Raw genomic sequence first — 17152 nt, 5'->3', positions numbered from 1 at the left:
GGGCCGGGCTGGAGGGCCGATGGGCCCAGAGGCTTCGGGGGTCTTCCCGAGCAGGGTGGGTGGGGGCTTTCACCACGTGGCTTCGCCTTTTTTTTTTTTTTTTCCGCTCCATTTTTTTTCAAGTCGATTTTATTTAGAGGCGGCGCCAGGGCGGCCGCGGAGAAACGTGACACACCAGCCCGCTCGGAGGGGTTTCGGACAGAAGGGAAGGAGCAGCGCCGCGTCGTCCGCCTCCCAGCGCGCCGCGGGCACTTCTCCCCGGCCTCCCCGAACTCTCCCGCGACCTCTGCGCGCCCTCAGGCCGCCCTCCCCGCCGCGGGCTCCGGACAACTTCAGGGGTGGGGTGCAAAGAAAGTTTGCGGCTGCTGCCGCCGGCCTCCCGCCTCTCGGCCTAGGAGGCTCGCCGCCCGCGCCCGCCCGCTCGGCCTTGCCAGGGACCGCGTCCCGCCCGGAGACCGCCACCATGAACAAGCTGTACATCGGCAACCTCAACGAGAGCGTGACCCCCGCGGACTTGGAGAAAGTGTTTGCGGAGCACAAGATCTCCTACAGCGGCCAGTTCTTGGTCAAGTCCGGCTATGCCTTCGTGGACTGCCCCGACGAGCACTGGGCGATGAAAGCCATCGAAACTTTCTCCGGTAAGAGTGCACCCACCTCCCCGGAAAAGCCACAACGAAATCCCCCAACAACGGAGACCTGCTCCTCTTCTCTCCTTGCCCGCCAACTCCCCTCTCGCTCCGGCCTGCGGGGCTTGGCCTCGGCATCGACCCTCCGCCCACCTCCTTCGACGCCCCCTCCATCCCCCCTCTCGCCCCTCGCGCGGAAATATCCTGGACCCCCTCACCCCTTCCTCCCAGCCCCAGAGCAGAAGCTGGAGGCTTTAGTAAGGCCGCCCCTACCCCCCGCCGACGGGGCGGGGGCCCCATTGGTAGTGTGTGGGGGGGTCCCCACTCAGGCGGCTCCCGTCTGGGCCTTATTTCCATGCCCGCCCCTCCCTATTCGAGGCTGGACCCCCTCCCCCCCAGCCCCCCAGCGCGAACACCCCCAGCTCCCTTTCCTCCACCCTAGGCCTTTCCAGGCGGGGAAGAGGTCCCCGCTCCGTCCCCGATCTCCCGGGTGCCCAGTGGGGACGGCAGCCTTCGGGCAGGGCCGGAGAGGAAGGGGGTCCCGCCTCCCGCCCAGGGCCTGGGCTTGAGCCATTTTGATTTGAAAGTGGGGCGTGAGCGGGGTGGCGCGGCGGCGGCGGCGGCGCCGGGTCGCCATGCTGCTTCCCGAGACGCCCAGGCTGGGCCGAGAGGCGCGCGCCGCGGCCGCGGGGGACCCTGCCCGCGGGGCCCCGCTCCGCTCCCCCAGGGCCTCTGCTCGCCCCCGGCCCCGACAGGTGAGCGCCCCGCCGCCCGGAGCCCTGCTCCGCGGCTCGACCGAAAACTAAAGTTTCATTCTGCACCCCTCCCCCGCAACACACTTTGGGACCAACGGGGAGCCCTTTCTCTCCCGGCCCCAGCTCCCCAGCTCTGGGAGCCGAGTAGGCAGCCCGCCCACACAAACGCCCTGGTCGCCCCATTCCCAGATCGGGCTCCCAGAGCGATCCACTACCCAACTAGCCTCAGATAACAGAACAAACCGAAAATTAACAAAACACAATAACGAATTTATAGATTCCACCATTCCCAGAGCGACCGTTTCGCGTCTGGCCACGGAACCCACTGCCTGGATTCCTAGGCAGATCTCAGATCCCAGTAACTCCTGAATTATCCTCTTGGTCCTTTTCCCACCCCACACCCCCGTTGCAGCTCTTATATTGCCTTTTTTTTTTTTTTTTTTTAAATCTTTAGGGAAAGTCGAATTGCAAGGAAAACGCCTAGAGATTGAACACTCAGTCCCCAAAAAACAAAGGTAGGAAAGGGCTCTTTGAGAAGGGAGGCAACCTGGGGGCGCTTAGAGGCTGTGTTAAGGGGTCCATAGTGTCTCCAGTGGAAGAAACCCATTACGGGCCTTCCCACCCCCCACTCCGGATGTTGGGGGCAGGGAGGGAAGATTGGCTAAGATCTTGTAATGGGTGGTTTACAGCTTGTAAAAAATAAGCCGGGGCTGGGGTGGGCTGAGAGATGGTATTTGGAGAAGTAAAAGGGAAAAAATCAATAGGAGAGAAACCTTGTGGATTTGTTCAAGGTGTGTGGGGGGCCATTTTTGTGAGGAAGCTAAAAATCTTTGAAGAGTTACAACTCCTGGACGTTTCTGCAACTTCTAGCAGGCCTCCTTTTCTCTTTTATTCCCCCCACCCATCCTATAATTCTTAAGTGGATTCGGGGGGCTCTCCTTCGACATCCAAGGGGAAGTGGAATGAGTTCCTGTCCCCAAAAGAATGCCCTTTTGCTTGTGCTTTATGTATATTTCTGCAACAGGCAAGGGCATTTTTTTTTCAGACACCTACCCCTAGTCCCTCACATCACACATCCTCCCCTCCCAACTGGATTTTGCAAAGAATATGCTTTGGCTGTGCTATCCTTTCCGAGCCCCCCCACCCCCACTCCTTCAGTCCATTGTTACAAGGGGACCATCTGGGGTGAGAGCTTTGTGTTCAGGCTGTGAGCTGGGGCTCTTTGGAGGGTCTAGAACTCCCTGGATGAATAGTGGGAGAGAGAGAGAGAGAGAGTGATAGTGTGTGTGTGTGTGTGTGTGTGTGTGTGTCCCAATACCTTTCTATTCTCATTTAAGCAAAGTGGGGTACCTCTATCATGTTATCCCCAAATCTGATTCATGGTGGATTTCAGATCTTTCATTGAACCCTGGGCTGCAAAGTATAGGGGCAGAGTCTGTCTGCTTTCTCATTTAAACATGTTGACAGTGCAGAATTTTCCCTCATGTTGCAGCCCCCAGGAAATCTTTGATCCTCTTGTTACCCCCTCCCCTCCCTAGGTGTGTTCTCCCCCTCATTTCAACTGGAAACTTGCTGCATTTGGAATAATCCTGGCCTTTTCTGGGTGGGAAGGTGGAGGTGGGTCGCTCTGTATAGTTTTGGTTTTTTTTTTTGAGCCTGTGAAGTTTAACTGTAAAGTTTAAGTGAGATAAAAATCTGTTCAGTGGGTTTAGCTTAAGATATTTTAAGTAACTTAGAACTATTGTATCTATAGATGATCAATATGGCTTGTAACTATGTTTATAGAGCCTGTGATTTAACCTCAAGTGCTTCAAATACTCTTATTGGAAAGGCAATTAGAGTTAGGAGTAAAGAGGCAATAAAATCAGAAGGAAGAAAAAAAAGTCTTATTTATTATTTTGAAACATTTCCTGGAGATGGGCCTGAGAGAAAGATACTGACACCAGTAGATTTGTTGAGAAGATTGTGGGTATTTGAACTGAAAGCTGAGTGTTTGAAACATGTTGATGAGAAATGTCCAGAATAATTGGAATTCTGACATACGTGGGATTTTTTTTCCTTTTGCTCTTATGGATGGTTTAAATTTTAAAGGGAATGAAGTGAAAGCAAGAGAAATAGCAAAATGTGATGAGTTGGGACCCAAAACATTTATATTTTAATTTCCATGGTGCTCTGTATTTATGGATCTTTTCCCCCTAAGCCATCTGCTTGCTTTCAAGCCATTTTTAGGCTCCTTCTTGTTCCCTCCAAAATGCATTACTTAGGGCGCTTTTGAGTTGGGAAGGGGTGGGGTTTGTGAGAAGAGTGGGTACAAAATCTTCCTTTCCACATCCATATTAGATTCCATCTTTTGTGTGTTCTCCCCTTCCCTGAAATAATTTTTTGAGCACAAACACTGAGTCAGTTGTGTGTGTGTGTGTGTGTGTGTGTGTGTGTGTGTGTGTGTGTGTGTTTGTGGGGTGGTTGAGAAGGCACTTCATTTTTCTAGAATGAATCAATTTTTGAAGTTTTAGGATTTAAAAAAAGAGTTTGTTTTTATGAAGTAAGTTTGCTCTATCATTTTGTGTTCTTTGAAGGAAGCACTTTGTGGTATGTGTTTTTAGTCTGTCTGAAAACTATTCAGTTGGTCTGTTACTGGCTTTTTCAATCTCATGGATGTATAGAACAGGAACTAGTTAATTAAATATGACTAATACATTTTAAGCAAAATGAATGACTGTGCATATGTATTTTGTATGTATATACTCTTGTTTCCACTGTTTAAAAAAATAGAAAAGAAGTAACTTCCTGATGCACTCAGTTCCAAATGAGTTACGACTTTAAACATTTCTAAGAGATTCATAAAAATCTAACAACCTAAGTGTTCCTGGTTTTTGTTTGGTTGTTTTTTGTTTCTTAGAGGGGGGAATCAAACAAAAAAGTAATATTACAGCAGTTATCTTAGCATCCTCTGATTTTTGAAGTATTAATTTTGTTCTAACTTTGTATCTCTTTGATAGATATACTATTTGTACCTTTTTAAGAACCCAAGAGACTGAGCACCATGCATTTAAAGTGAAAACATTAATTTGAAATTTTAAAATGGATGATATTAAATTTCTTCCACCTTCCCAAACCCTCTCTTAGACAGTGTTGGACTTTTGGCTAACAGTTTTGGCTTTTTGTTGAGAATTTGTATATATTCACTGTCAAATATTAGGACAAAGGAGAAAAGCCTAAAGCATTTTTAAAACAGTTGTGGAAGAGGTTTGTACATGTGTTTTATTTTGAGAGACCTAAGAGTAGTTAAGGTAAGGGGGGGGTCCCATTTTAGACTTGTTTATTTTGAGAATTGACTTGCTTTTTAAAGGAATTAAGCTTGTGTTTCATTTGCCACTGTGTGCCTTTTTCTAGAGGAATGTGACCTAAAGATAGCATACCTACTGTCAGCTGCTGTCATCAAAATAAAAGGTGTTGCTGTTAAGAAAAAAATGCAAGAGATGTACTGCATTTCTCTGCATGAAATGTGTTCGACTTAAAAGACTGATTTTCTTAGGCAGGTTAATGGTTGTTCTTTTCTCTAAGCTGACTTAAAATGAGGTGGGCTAAACACTTTACCTTGATTTTCCAAGTATTAAAAAAAAAAAAAAAAGAAATTGGTGTCAGAGCCATAGAAGTGTGAGAACTCTCAGAAAGTGCTTAAACTTTATTCAGATTTTACAGTTTAATTTCCTAAAGTTAGCAGTTTTGGAAAAATCTATGTGAAGGGATGTCTTATAAGTGGCAAAAATAGTATTTTTAATTTTAAGTGATTTGCTCTGAAGTAATTGGATCACTAAACGTTTTCAAAACAAGCAAAAAGATTTTGCCTTCAGAAATGGACTTGTCTTTAATGAAAATTGTTCTGAGGGGCTGAAAATGAATTACAGTAAGGGGGTTAAGAAGCAAGGGAATGTCTTAAAAAAACAACAAAGGAGTAAAAAGTACTAGAGTGGGAGGATTTTCAGGCACTTTTACTTCAGTGGTTGTAGTTGAAAGATACATCTGACCTGTATTCACCCAGTAAGATTAAAGTAGAAACAGTTTATGATACTTTTGGTAAAAGGTTTTCTTAGTAATAATAGGTTAGTTTTTTTGCCTTTAAATAAATTTTAAAATGGTTGATTCTTACATTTTTCTGCACTGTTTGGAGGGAAAGTGGAAATCAATTCACTCAACATTTTAGTTTCCACCTAGAAAGTAGATCTTACAAATTCATAAATTATGTTTTCTTCACTGCTAGAGAATCTGTTATCATTTAGTGCACAGTATTTCAAGATGCTTTCCTAAAGGACAGTGGTATTTGTCCATTGGAAGAGTGGTAGGTTCCTAGAACCCTTTATTTTCTGACCGAGAGTAGAAAGATGAAATTTTACTCTAATGCTTTCTCAGATGGAGAACCTTGGGGGAAAGAAGGGGAAGAATTGTAATTCCCATCACTAATTTATTCAAAGTATAGTTAACTGTTCCAAATGTAAAATTTTAATGGCACAGCTTTTGGTGGAAAAGGAGCAAAACATTATTATAATTATGTTTTAGAGATGAAATACATGACATTAGCCATTGGAAGAATCTTGATTCGAGGGTTCTGAGCTTCTAATCTTTTTAAATTACCTTAATATAGGTCATTTGAATCTTTTTTTATGTGTTTGGGTACTTTTAAGGCTTATTTTTTAAGGGTTTATTCTAAACTTTAATGTGTAACAGCCAGTTGACAAAGATACTATTGAGATAGGCTAGTGAGTATACAATTTTAAATTATTTTTAAAAATTTCAGATCTGGTTTAGTTGAGTGAAAAAGGGGGGAGACCAGCAAGTGGTGTGTGACATTTGGGGATCTTTTTGTTGAAGGTGGACATTGGTTATATCTCTGTTGGTTTTTGGTGGTGGTAGTGGTGGTGGTGTTGTCATTAGAATAAATGTATGAACCAAAGACGTTGGAAGAACAGACATTTTGTCAGCTGTTAGGATTTGAATTCCGTCTTGTTCGCTCCCCATCCTCTTTAAAGGTTCTTAAAATGTGGCTAATGCCTTCCAGAAAGTGCAGCTCAGAATTTGGGATGGGAGTGTTAGGGAGAGAAAAGAGGAAGAAAAAAAGCAGCAGGGGAGACTGGAGAAATCAGACGAGTTAGTCCTGGGTTGGAAATTCCAGACGGGGAAAAAAGAGAGAGAGAGAGAGAGAGAGAGATGGGGGTTGGGTGGAGTTCCCGCTTCCCTTTTAAAGAGAAGCGGCTGGAGGCGCACAGCGACCCACGGGAGAGGGGGTCGCAGACAGCAGCTTTGGAAGACGGGTGGGAGACTGGGCGTAGGGCAAGGCTCCTTGGGCTGTCGGAGTTGCCTGCCTTCCCTTCCTCTTTTTCAAAAAGCAGAGAAAGTCGCGGCGGCGCTGGAGGCGCTTCCTGGAGAGCCCGCGCCCGCCCCGCTGCCCTGACCCTGCCCGGCCCGCTGCGGCCCCGGCGGCCCCGCAGTCCCTGCCCGCGCCCCCGCGGGCCCGGGGCTCCCCCGCAGGGCTGCCTTTCCCGGGGTCCCCGAGACCCCCCCGGCCGCGGCGCGCCGGCAGACAGCCTCACCCCGCTCCCGAGAGCCCCAGATCCCCGACCTCGCCCACGTGCAGCGGTCCCCGGCTGCGGGCGCAGCCCCTTTGCAGCGCCCCGGCTGCCTGCAGACCTTCCCATTCCCGCCCCGGCTGCCTGCAGACCTTCCCATTCGAAGGCAAAAGCTAAAGGCCAAGGCGGAGTGAAGAGGGCTGGGTGAGGAGGGTGGGGAGAGAGGAAGGGGTAAGGAGGAAAGAGGACGAGAGGTGGAGAGAAAATGGAGGTGCACATAGTGGTGGCCCTCTCCCCGGAGCTGAGGCCCCTTGGCAACGGGGCATAGAGCTGGAAGAGTTAACAGGGTCCAGTAATCTTTAGAAAATGGCCAGTCTCCATGTCCCAGAGGCAGACTGAAACAATAACAAAGCGGGGGAATAGTAACCAGAGGTTCTAGGGTGGGTTTTATTCCTGTGGTGAAAGAGAGAACAACAGGTCCTCCGGTGGGCCACTGACTGGGCTTGCAAGACGTTTCTTAGGGTCCCAGCCAGCGTTTGACTCCATGTGAACCGCCAGATTTGCACACCATTTCCACCTGTGCTGAGCACATTTCCTCTCCTCGCCCACACCTTTTAAAATGCCTGTCAAAACAAAAGCAAGAAAAGGTCTCAAAAAACGTGCACTCAAGACAGTACATGCTCTTTTGGTTACTGATAAAAATTTGATTTGGCTAGCGAAAGATCCAACCGGGGGAGTGTCTGTGATAACGTACCATCCCGAGGGGGGCACTGCTCAGCCCCCAGTTTGCTAACTCCATTCCAGTAGAAGAGCTTGGGTGTCCCCTCAGACTGTGTTCAGAGGGGGCTCTGTCCTTTTTTAGTGAGTGGGAGGGGTCATCCTCGTATGGAACAGGCTGAGCCAGCTTTGTAAGGCCTGTTTGCAGCTAGTAGGTTTGCAGTAAATAGTTGGAAAACGAAGGCACAACAGGCTCCAACAAGCTTTTACCCTAAACACAGACCACTGAAATACAATGTATGTGGATTACGGGCAAATCACAGGAGAAAAGTGGGTCTGGGCCTCATCATTTTAATGCAGTTGGAGGAAACCTGATTGCAAAACACTGAAATGTGGCTGTATACAGAACCCCCCGCACCCCCCCCCACCCCGAAATGCAGTCCTATCGCAGAAGTCCAGTCTTCCAGGATTTGATGTTCTGATTGTATGGCAGAGAGCACAGAGCATGGTGAACCATTAGTACAACTGCTTTTGAATGAAATACAGAGCAAATAGCTGGATGATAAGAATTTTTGACTGCTATGTCAAGGTGTTTGCAGGACCCCTACAGACAAGTGTGATTATTAGACAAGTGGCATTTTGGTGGCTAGAGGCACATAAGGGACCAGTCAGGATGGATGGGTGTGAATTCTGCTTATAGTTTAGGGGAGGGGTGTGCAGACATCCCTCTTTGAGAGGAGACGGCAGAAATGGAGGACCTCTTTCCCACACCGCGTCTGTTCGGTGGATTCTAGTCAGCCCTCTACATATTTCTGTAGGAAAAGGGTGAGGAAAACTTCAATTTTCATTCATGTTGAGTTAGTTTCAGTTGAAAAATTAGTCCTTCATCCAGATGTTTTGACCACTTGAAATGGAAAATGTTAAGTCTGAGTGAAATTTGATTGGATAGTTTAGTTGATTGGATGTAGTTAGAATCTCCAAGAGGAGAAATCAGGATTCAGGAAGAAGTTGTTCCATGTAAAGGTTGTTTGTGGGGTCTGAGTTCTTTGGCAGCAGGAGTTGCGTGGACAGGAATCATTCTGAATTACTGAGGCTCAAGGAGAGAGGACGCTCTATGGGGTCAGGGTCTCCTGACCAACCTAGGTGCCTCCTTCTGCAACCTCTTTAGGACTATGGAGGAAAGGTCTCTCAGGAGAGCTCAGTGTTTAAAAACAAGAGCTTTGGAGCCAGGCAGTGACTGAAACTGCAGAAGTTAATCTTCTTAAGCCTCGATTTCTGTAACTGAACTGGTGTTATTACACATTAACTATTATTATTGCTATTATTTGTTTTAGATACGGATCTCTCTGCCTCCTGTCTTTGGACTGTGGCAGCTTGGGGCATAATCTAAGGCAGTAGGTAGGGTGTTTATCCTTCTGTGACTTTGGCATGTATTTTATATGGAACAGTGATGGATAGGCATATTGAAGGGGACTTATGTGTAGGGTGCTCTGATAACTTGCATGCTGAAAGGAAAAGCCTCCTTTTGGGAGAGGGAGATGAGGGTCATCAGGGCAGTCCTCCCAGACCCCCTGCATTATGGACCCCATCCTGTCAGACAAGAGACTTGAAGAGATGGTGGAGAATGCTACTGCTGATTGTTCCTTAGGGGAGTGGGCCATATATTCTGTTGTTGGTGCCATGAACCCAGGCCAGATGAAATTTCATACTTGGGGGCTACCGTCAAAGGTGCATGTAGGGCAGGGACATTGGTGAGAGAAGAACCGCCTTAATTCTGGCAATGAGGTAAGTGTTAAAAGATTCAGGATGAAGGGGACTTTGAGTCCTTGGGGGTCAGAGGAAGGAAGAAATGAGAGCAGCTTCTCCCACCTGGTGGGAGATGGGCATGTTTGCCTTGATGTTCAGCTCTTGGTAAGCTAACAAAGTAGCCTTTCAGGAGTTGGGGATCCCTGGATGCCCAGGAGGTGACCGCATACATTGCTCCCCTTATAGAGGGCACAGCCCCAGTGGCCTCACTTGCCCTGGCCCCATGGACTGGAAAGAGAGCCCATCTTGCCACCCACTTCCTCTCTTTGGGCCTCCCTGCTGAAAGGGTGCACACAACACCCACTCGCACAGACCTATTGCCCCTTTCGAAATCTCAGTCTAGGGACTGAGGATTGAACCTTCTCAGTGGGGTGGGGAGAGGAAGGGCTTCCAATCCGGATGTGGCTTTTGGCCATTTAACAGGCTTGTGACTTTAATCAGTTACTATAAAGGGTTTTACAATTAGTTTATGTGGAATGATGTGTGTTGCCTCTTTTCTGGAGTGCCATCTAGGATTGCTTGGGGCTCCTCAACTTCCCATGAGGTATTCTGAAGCTGAAGAGGACGAAATGAGGGGAGGCAGAAACTAAAGTGGGGGCTGTCGGGTGGAGTAAACTTGGTGAGGATGTCTGTTCAGGGCTAGAAATATTTACTCTACTTCCTCCTCCAGGTCTCTGAGTTTCTTGGGAGGAGAAGTCCGACTGTAATAGAGCAGTTGGTTTTGGCAGGATTTGGAGACAGACCCCGAAATTAAAGAGTAGAGATGATCCTTCGCAGACCAGGCTGTTGGTGCCTGCAGCCAGTGTGCTCTGGGTAGCGACTAGACAGAGGATGTTGGCTTGGGGGGAAACAGCGGGATTCCGAAGATATTCTCTTGACTCCTTATGTCGAGTGTCCACACCAGCAACTTTTTGTTGAAAAGAAGGGAAGATTTGGCTCACTGTAGTTAATTTGATCTAGAGGGTTTTCCTGCCTATGGTTATCACCATTTGATTCAAAGCTGCTGCTGCTGGCTTTTTAGAATAGGGTAGAGTGATACCCACCCAGAATAAGCTGGAGGCAGGCAGGGGGAATACGACGATCTTCACAAACATCCTATGTCTCTCTGAGATAATCTTTCTTTCACTTTCCTATGCTTGTCCCTCACTGACTATCTTGAATGAGTAGTTTGCTAAATTTAAACTTCTAACTAGAGGAAGAATGGAGCCTGTCTAGGCTCAGGTTCCTTTGCTCTCTTCAAAACATCCCCTGGTCAGCAACTTTAGCTTGGGTGTGTGTGTGTGTGTGTGTGTGTGTGTGAGGGGGCTTTGCCACTCAAACATTAGCCATTTTTGCAGGGGGGAGGAGAGATTTTAAAAATGACATATTTACAACCAAATTCCACGTAAGAAAATATTTAAAAAGATGGTACAGCTTGGTGTGATCGCTAGCATTTTGCTGGGAAGTTTGGTACCTCTCCCAGTGGGTTCACTCACGCCTGCGTATGTTCATCCACTCGTTTTCATGTATTCAGAGTCTTCTACTGCGTGCCACGCCTCTGCCAGGTATTAGAAATACAATGAATGACAAGTGAAAGACTAGTATTAGAGATGGAAGGAAATACAACTTCTCAGTTCATTTTCCTCCAGGAGCTTTTAGATTTTTAACTTGCTCCTTGGTGTTTTAAGAGAATTTTAAATAAAAAAAAATGTTTTAAAATTTTTTAAGTTAAAAATTATTTGTTTATCTATCTACTTACTTATTAATTTATAAGATTTTATTTTTAAGTAATTTCTTCGCCCAACCTGGGGCTCTGATGTAACAACCCCCAAGGTCGAGCTGTGTGTTCTACCGACTGAGCCAGCCAGGCGCCCCTAAGTTAAAAATAATTTTAAGTATTTTAAAATAATTTCAGTTAATTAAATACCTCTTAAATATCTAAATAATTTTACGTGGTGAGGCATACATAACATGACATTTACTACTGTGAGCATTAAGCGCGCAGCTGGGTTATGGAGAACATTCACGCTGTCATGCAGCCAACACCTGCATTCATCTCTAGAACTCTTCATCTTTCAGGACCGAAACTGTACCCGGTAAACGGACTCCCCCGCCCCACCCCCCTCTAGTGGTATTCAAACCATTGCCAGTTTTTCTTTTTCCTTCCTACATGGTGGTCACCTCTTCATCCTTCCATAAATACAGGAGTCTTTGCCTGACCCCTCTCTTGCATTAACACTAATCATTTGTTGGGTTTTTATTTAGCACTATTGGGTCTTTTTCAGAGTGGGGGAGAGAGACAAGGGTTGAGAGAGGGAGCTGCACGAGAGAGGTGCAAGATAAAAATCTCTGCCCTCCAGCATTTTCACTTTAGAGCTAGGAAGAGCTGTGGGACAGCAGAGGCCAAGAGACTATGTATTAAAATGGGAGGCACACAACCTCAGGGACTAAAATAGAGGAGGGAGGCTTTGAGGGAGCTAAGCTGTGTTTTGGAGGATAGGCAGACAAAATAGGAGTGGATTAAGGAGAGCATGATGGATTGACAGGGAGATGTTGACGGGAAGACAGTTCATCTAGAAGAGAGGGGTGGCATTGTAGTGAGGCCCTCAGGCAGGTAGGGCAGATATCCCTGTTTATTTCCCTTATAGAGCATCTTCTTGGCTCCAGAGCTCTGTTCGAGGTGACTCAGGTCAAAAGATGAGCATTTATTGAGTATCTCGTCACATCCCTGAATCCTCATAAAGAGCCCTGTGCGAGTGATTTCCTTCTACAGAAGAAGCTGAAGCTCTGAGCGGGTAAAGTAACTTAGCCAGGGTCAGCACCTTGAATAGGTGGTAGTGCTGGGATTCAGACCCAAGCCTTTCCACCTCTGAGGCTGAGCTCTCTTAGAAGGTGGGAACAGGTGATCCTCTAAAGTTGGAGGAAATTGAATCTTATCTTGAGCTTTTCTGGGGGGAGTGCATAAGTAAGTTTAGCAAATAAAAAACATGCCTAACATGAATTTCACCCTGTTCTGAGCCTCCTTCTTCCCCAGGTGTTTTATACCTGCTTTGCATTTTATTTTCCTCTCACTGTTGGGATTTTCAGGCAATCTTCAGTGGTTAAAAAAAATCCAGAAAATTCTCCTCTTGTCTGGACAGCTAAGATGGGAAATGGGGATTCTGTTTTTAGATAGAAAAAGACCCACAGAGAGGGAGCTGAGCGAAGTGGAGAAGGACTTGAGTGGGGTTAAAGTTCAGGTATCAGCCTCAGCTTGCTATCTCTCCAGATGGGTAAACTGTGGGATCCGGGGTCCCTATCTTTTCCCAGGCCTCGTTTCCTCATCTTCAACATCCCCATCTCCAGAAACCCCAGGAAATGAGCTAGGTATTTTGAGTTTTAAGGGCCTCCATTCATCCTTTGGCATTCTGATAGGCACCAGGGCTGGAGCCTCTGGCTGGTATCCCCCCCCCCCTTTGTTTGGGTTCAACCCCAGGGAACATGGGAGGCTGGGGGGAGGGGCAGGGATTGAGATGCTTCTCCCACCCACCCCCTCCCCCTCTTAGCAGGAAGGGACAAAGAATTCACCTTTGTTGCAAAGCCTACAGAACCATAATTCATAGCTTATGTATGCTTTTGAGGAGCAAGAACCTAGGCACCTTCTTTTTGCTGAGAAGCAGGAGGAACAGGCCGGCTTCATGGTGTAGCCACGGTTGCTGGCTAGTGTCACCTTGGGTTAGTCACTTAACCTCTCTGAGCCGGTTTTTTTTTTTTTTTTTGAACTGCAGAATGGAAATAAAAAATATTCTCATTCTTTGGCGGTTCAGAGGCTCAAATGAATCTCTTGTCGCTGTTCTAGGTTCATAGGAGGTGCGGGTGTAAAGAAGGACTTTGTAAACTCTATAAAGTCCGTGCAAATGTGAGTTATTAATGATTATCATTAACTGATGACACCCCAAGAGGACAAAGAAGGTCCTTCTCACCCCCAGACAAATGCCCTACTCTGCATGGGGGTGCGGAAGATGGCTCTTGGATTGTAGCTTTTCTGAGGAGGCTCCCGGGACGTCCCGGGAACAGGGTCTTTTTTCTTCAGGCCCGGAAGGCCCTTGCGTCCCGTGCCCCCAGCCCAGCCCAGCCCACTGCCGGGCCTCAGTTCCTGCCTTCGCAGTGGGAGGCCTCCCTGGCCTGGTCCTGCCTCCTCCCCTCAGCCCGGCCGAGGTCTCTAAGGAATGCCGCCTCCCGGGCCATTTTCTCCCCTCCAGCTTCTGCGGCCCCACTTCCAGCCCTCTCCCGGCCCCCTACCCCCAGCCGGTTCCCACTTAAATGCTTGCAGGCCTGTTTGCAGGCGGGAAGCCCCCTCCCCCACAGGACCACCTCAGTCACAGCCCTGACCACAGGGAGGTCGGGTCTGGATTTACTAAAGGACCCCGGAGGGGGAGCCTGCCCCTCGCTGGCTGCCTGGCTCGCTCATGGGGTCGGGTTTCGGCCGGTGGCTCTGGAGAGAGAGACAAAGGGCAAAGTCCTGTCCCCACCCCCACCCGGCAGCCCGGGGGCGCTTGTCCCCTCCCCCTCCTGGGCCCCGCCGGGGAGCCCAGGGCCCCCTGGGCCGGGCGGGACCGGCCCCGAATGAGTCGGGGTACCGAGGGGGTTCTGGCGGCAGAACATTCTAGACTGCCGAGCCTGCGGCAGAGAAGGGGGGCGGGGACCCGGGGGGCATCGCCTGCCCCCTCCCGGAGCCCTGCCGACGCGGCCCACCCAGCGGCTGGGGTGGGAGGCCGCGCGCTCAGCTTTCCCTGGGCGAGGTGAGGGGCTGGGGGAAGGGGCCGCCCGCGTGGGGCGCAGGCCCGGCGACGCCAGCGCGGCCGCTCAGCTGCTCAGGCCTTCTCAATTGCCCGTTCATGAGGGCTCCCCTCCTCCCCCCAGCTGCTGCCAGCCCTCCCCCACCCTCAGCTGCTGCCGCCCTTCCCAGGCACCTCTTTCTCCTCCGTTGCCCTGCCTGCCCCCGCTCTGGCGGCCCTCCGCGGCGGAAGGCCCTGCCCGCCACCCTGGGTCTCCTGGCATGTCTGAGACCTTGCTTGCCGCACCATCTTGGAAGGTGCTGGTGCAACTCCTGGACGCCATCCCTGGGCTGGGAAGAAGGACCTACCAGAAGGGCATCTGCGCCTGCCTCGAGGCAGGGCCGAAGTCGGGATGGGTGTCCGGGTCCGAGGAGAGTTGTTGTGATAAGTCCCCACCCCACTAGGAAGAGACAGACACCAGCCTCCTGAAGTTTCTGACTACCAACAGGTCTTCGCGGGCAGCTGGAGGGGAGCCATGCCTTGAGCTGGTTAACCTCATGGCGGAGGGACACGACCAGCACTCCTTTCCACTAATAGGATGATCGGTTATTATTTTTAATGTTTACTGGGATACGTTCGCGTCCTTTCACAGGAAACACTGCCGAGTCCAAGAATTACGCGAAGTCCCATAGGGTCGTTTTCTCGGTGGGGAATTGAGTTGTTGAAGACTGATTTCTCTTGAGGCTGGTCTAGTTTCCTTACCCTTTCTTCTGAGAGCTTCACCGCAAAGTCCTGTCTTGAACTGGGCTCTCCAAACTTGCCGTTCCCTCCTGAGGGCGAGACTCAGCCTTTCTCTAGTTCCGAGGCTTGCCCCCATGATGCTTTCCGCAGAGGGCCAGACCCTGTGGCTCGTAAGCTTTCTGGAGAAATGCTGACATCTCCACTGGGGGGTGAGAGTTCAGCCAACATCTCTGGTGAGGTTGGGGCAGGAATAGCCTTTCTAGCCCCCCTTCTGCCTTTTCCTCTCAGTGTATTAGCTTCTCCACTCCACCCCCCGGTGAAGATGCTGGAAGTGCTTCTCACTGCTAGCCTGAGAAGGGTGGCGAATGATGTCTGCAGCGGTTCATTTCTGATCCCACACCATCGCTGCCTCCACCAGGAAGGCTGCGCGGCTCACGTTGGGTCACCTCTTTATCATTTGTCCCCACAAGTTAGGTTTATGCTGAAGGCTTCTCCACACGTCCCCATACCCAGATTCTCCTTCCTCCCACTTCACCCTGCAGAGCTCACGTGGCCAGCTCCCACTCTTAAGAACCACTCAGGTGAAAGAGCACGATTCGAGGCAGAGAGCAAGGTGGAGAGGGGGAGAGGCAGTTGGCCCAGGCCGACTTGAGATTTGTCTGGAAAGAACTACACTGTCTCAGAGCTTCTGTTTTGGCTTCCTCTCTGGTGCTGCCCAGATGGGCAAGAAAAAAAACGTGGGCTGTCTTGTCAAACCATTTATTTCCGAGATGAGTGAATTGAGTGAAGTATTCATCCATGAGGTTTGCTTGCTAACACTGGTTAGCGCCTTCCCCACTCCATGTCTCACCTTTGCTTCCTTGCCTGTCCCTAAACATACACGAAATCTTGCAAGAATTTTTGGTGACTATCCTTTTACACTGCTAACATTTCTCTGACAGGCATCCAGCCGTATTATAGTATAGTTAGCTCTTGTGTGAGTTAAACCCTGTGCCCAAATTAGAGCCGCATGCAGTAAAAGCCAGTTGGCATGCACTTAGCCATACAGAATATGGGCATTTTTCCTGCTGCTGACATCGGGGCTATACAAGCTTCTGCTGTGTTAACACTTCTTGTCAGAGAGAAAGCAGCAAGGTTTGGTGGAGATGAGCATAAACCAGCCTGGGAGGAGAGCGGAGTTCCGGTTCTACCTTAGCGTCACCAAAGGCTCATTTCCTTTTTTCTGAGCCCTGGTTTCTCCAGGCGTCAGTCGAAGGTGACTGTTGAGGAACCTCTCAGGCTCGAGGGGCTTACCCCTCTCCCGCCTCAGTGTATGAATCTGATTTCCTTCGACTGGAACTTGCTGGTGCTGGGTTCGCGGTTGTGTGGGTGTGCGCATGCGTGCATCCTTAGTCATGTGAGCAGCCTAGCGACCCCTCCCTGCCCCCCACCTGCTTTTCTGCCTCTAGGTAGGCTGGAAGCATATTAAACATGATACAGAGCCTTCCAAAGGTGTGTGTGTGTGGGGGGGGGGTGTGGTTCATCCCAGAATCTCTCCTGGAGATTTGATTTTCCTTTCTCCTTGTCCCCAGCATTAGCACAGGAGTCCGAACACACGTGGGACAATGCAGGGGTGCTACATACATTTGAAAGACCATGTTCACGGGACCACAGATAACATCGCAGTGGTGTCCCCTGCCTTCTAGTTGCCCCTCCTCCACCCAGGCATTCACCTGGGCGGTGGTGTCTGCTCTGCCTAGTCCTGTACCTTTCAGTAGGTTCATATTTTCCTTTCCAGCCCCTACCCTGCCCATCAGCCCACCCGACAGCCCGCCTGTCTGGCTGCCCTGCCTCTGGATCAGCCTGGCACGGAGCCCTGGGCATTGGGCCAGCTCCTCCCCCCCTTCAGCCCCGCCCCCTTTCTCAGCTACCGCCGTGCCTGGAGCGTGCCAGGCCCGCCCCCTTCGGAGGCTTTCCTGGACAATTACTTTCTTCACCTCTGCACCCTAGAGGGGTAAGGAGGCAGGGTGGGGAAGAAGGACTGGGTCAGTGGTGATCTTACGGAAAAGGCAGGGGTTGGCACTTTAGGGCGTTTGATGTGTGATTTCCAGCTGGAAAAAACTGGGAGGAGAGCCAGCTTTGGGAGGGTGCTTCTACTCCAGCGTCAGCGGTCGGGGACTCTCTTGTTGAAGAGTCAATAGGATCAGCCAGGGATGCAGTGGACAGCC

General features: G+C 49.5%; 1 protein-coding gene across 4 annotated transcripts in view; it reads left to right on the top strand.

The window, feature by feature from the left end:
* The first annotated feature begins 463 nt into the window (after positions 1–463).
* IGF2BP1 (insulin like growth factor 2 mRNA binding protein 1) overlaps positions 464–17152 on the top strand; it is a 38617-nt gene continuing 21928 nt past the window's right edge. For 3 of the 4 annotated variants that reach the window (XM_078066457.1, XM_036095291.2, XM_036095282.2), the window contains exons 1-2: positions 464–638; positions 1836–1896. In XM_078066457.1, the coding sequence (XP_077922583.1) occupies positions 464–638; positions 1836–1896 (236 nt within the window). Of the gene's footprint in view, positions 645–1835; positions 1897–17152 lie in introns of all 4 variants that reach the window. The other variant, XM_078066456.1, reaches the window with a different exon arrangement.

Source organism: Halichoerus grypus, chromosome 2 (assembly GCF_964656455.1).
Source record: "Halichoerus grypus chromosome 2, mHalGry1.hap1.1, whole genome shotgun sequence".
NCBI lineage: Eukaryota > Metazoa > Chordata > Mammalia > Carnivora > Phocidae > Halichoerus > Halichoerus grypus.
This window is presented reverse-complemented; position numbering and strand designations above follow the sequence as displayed.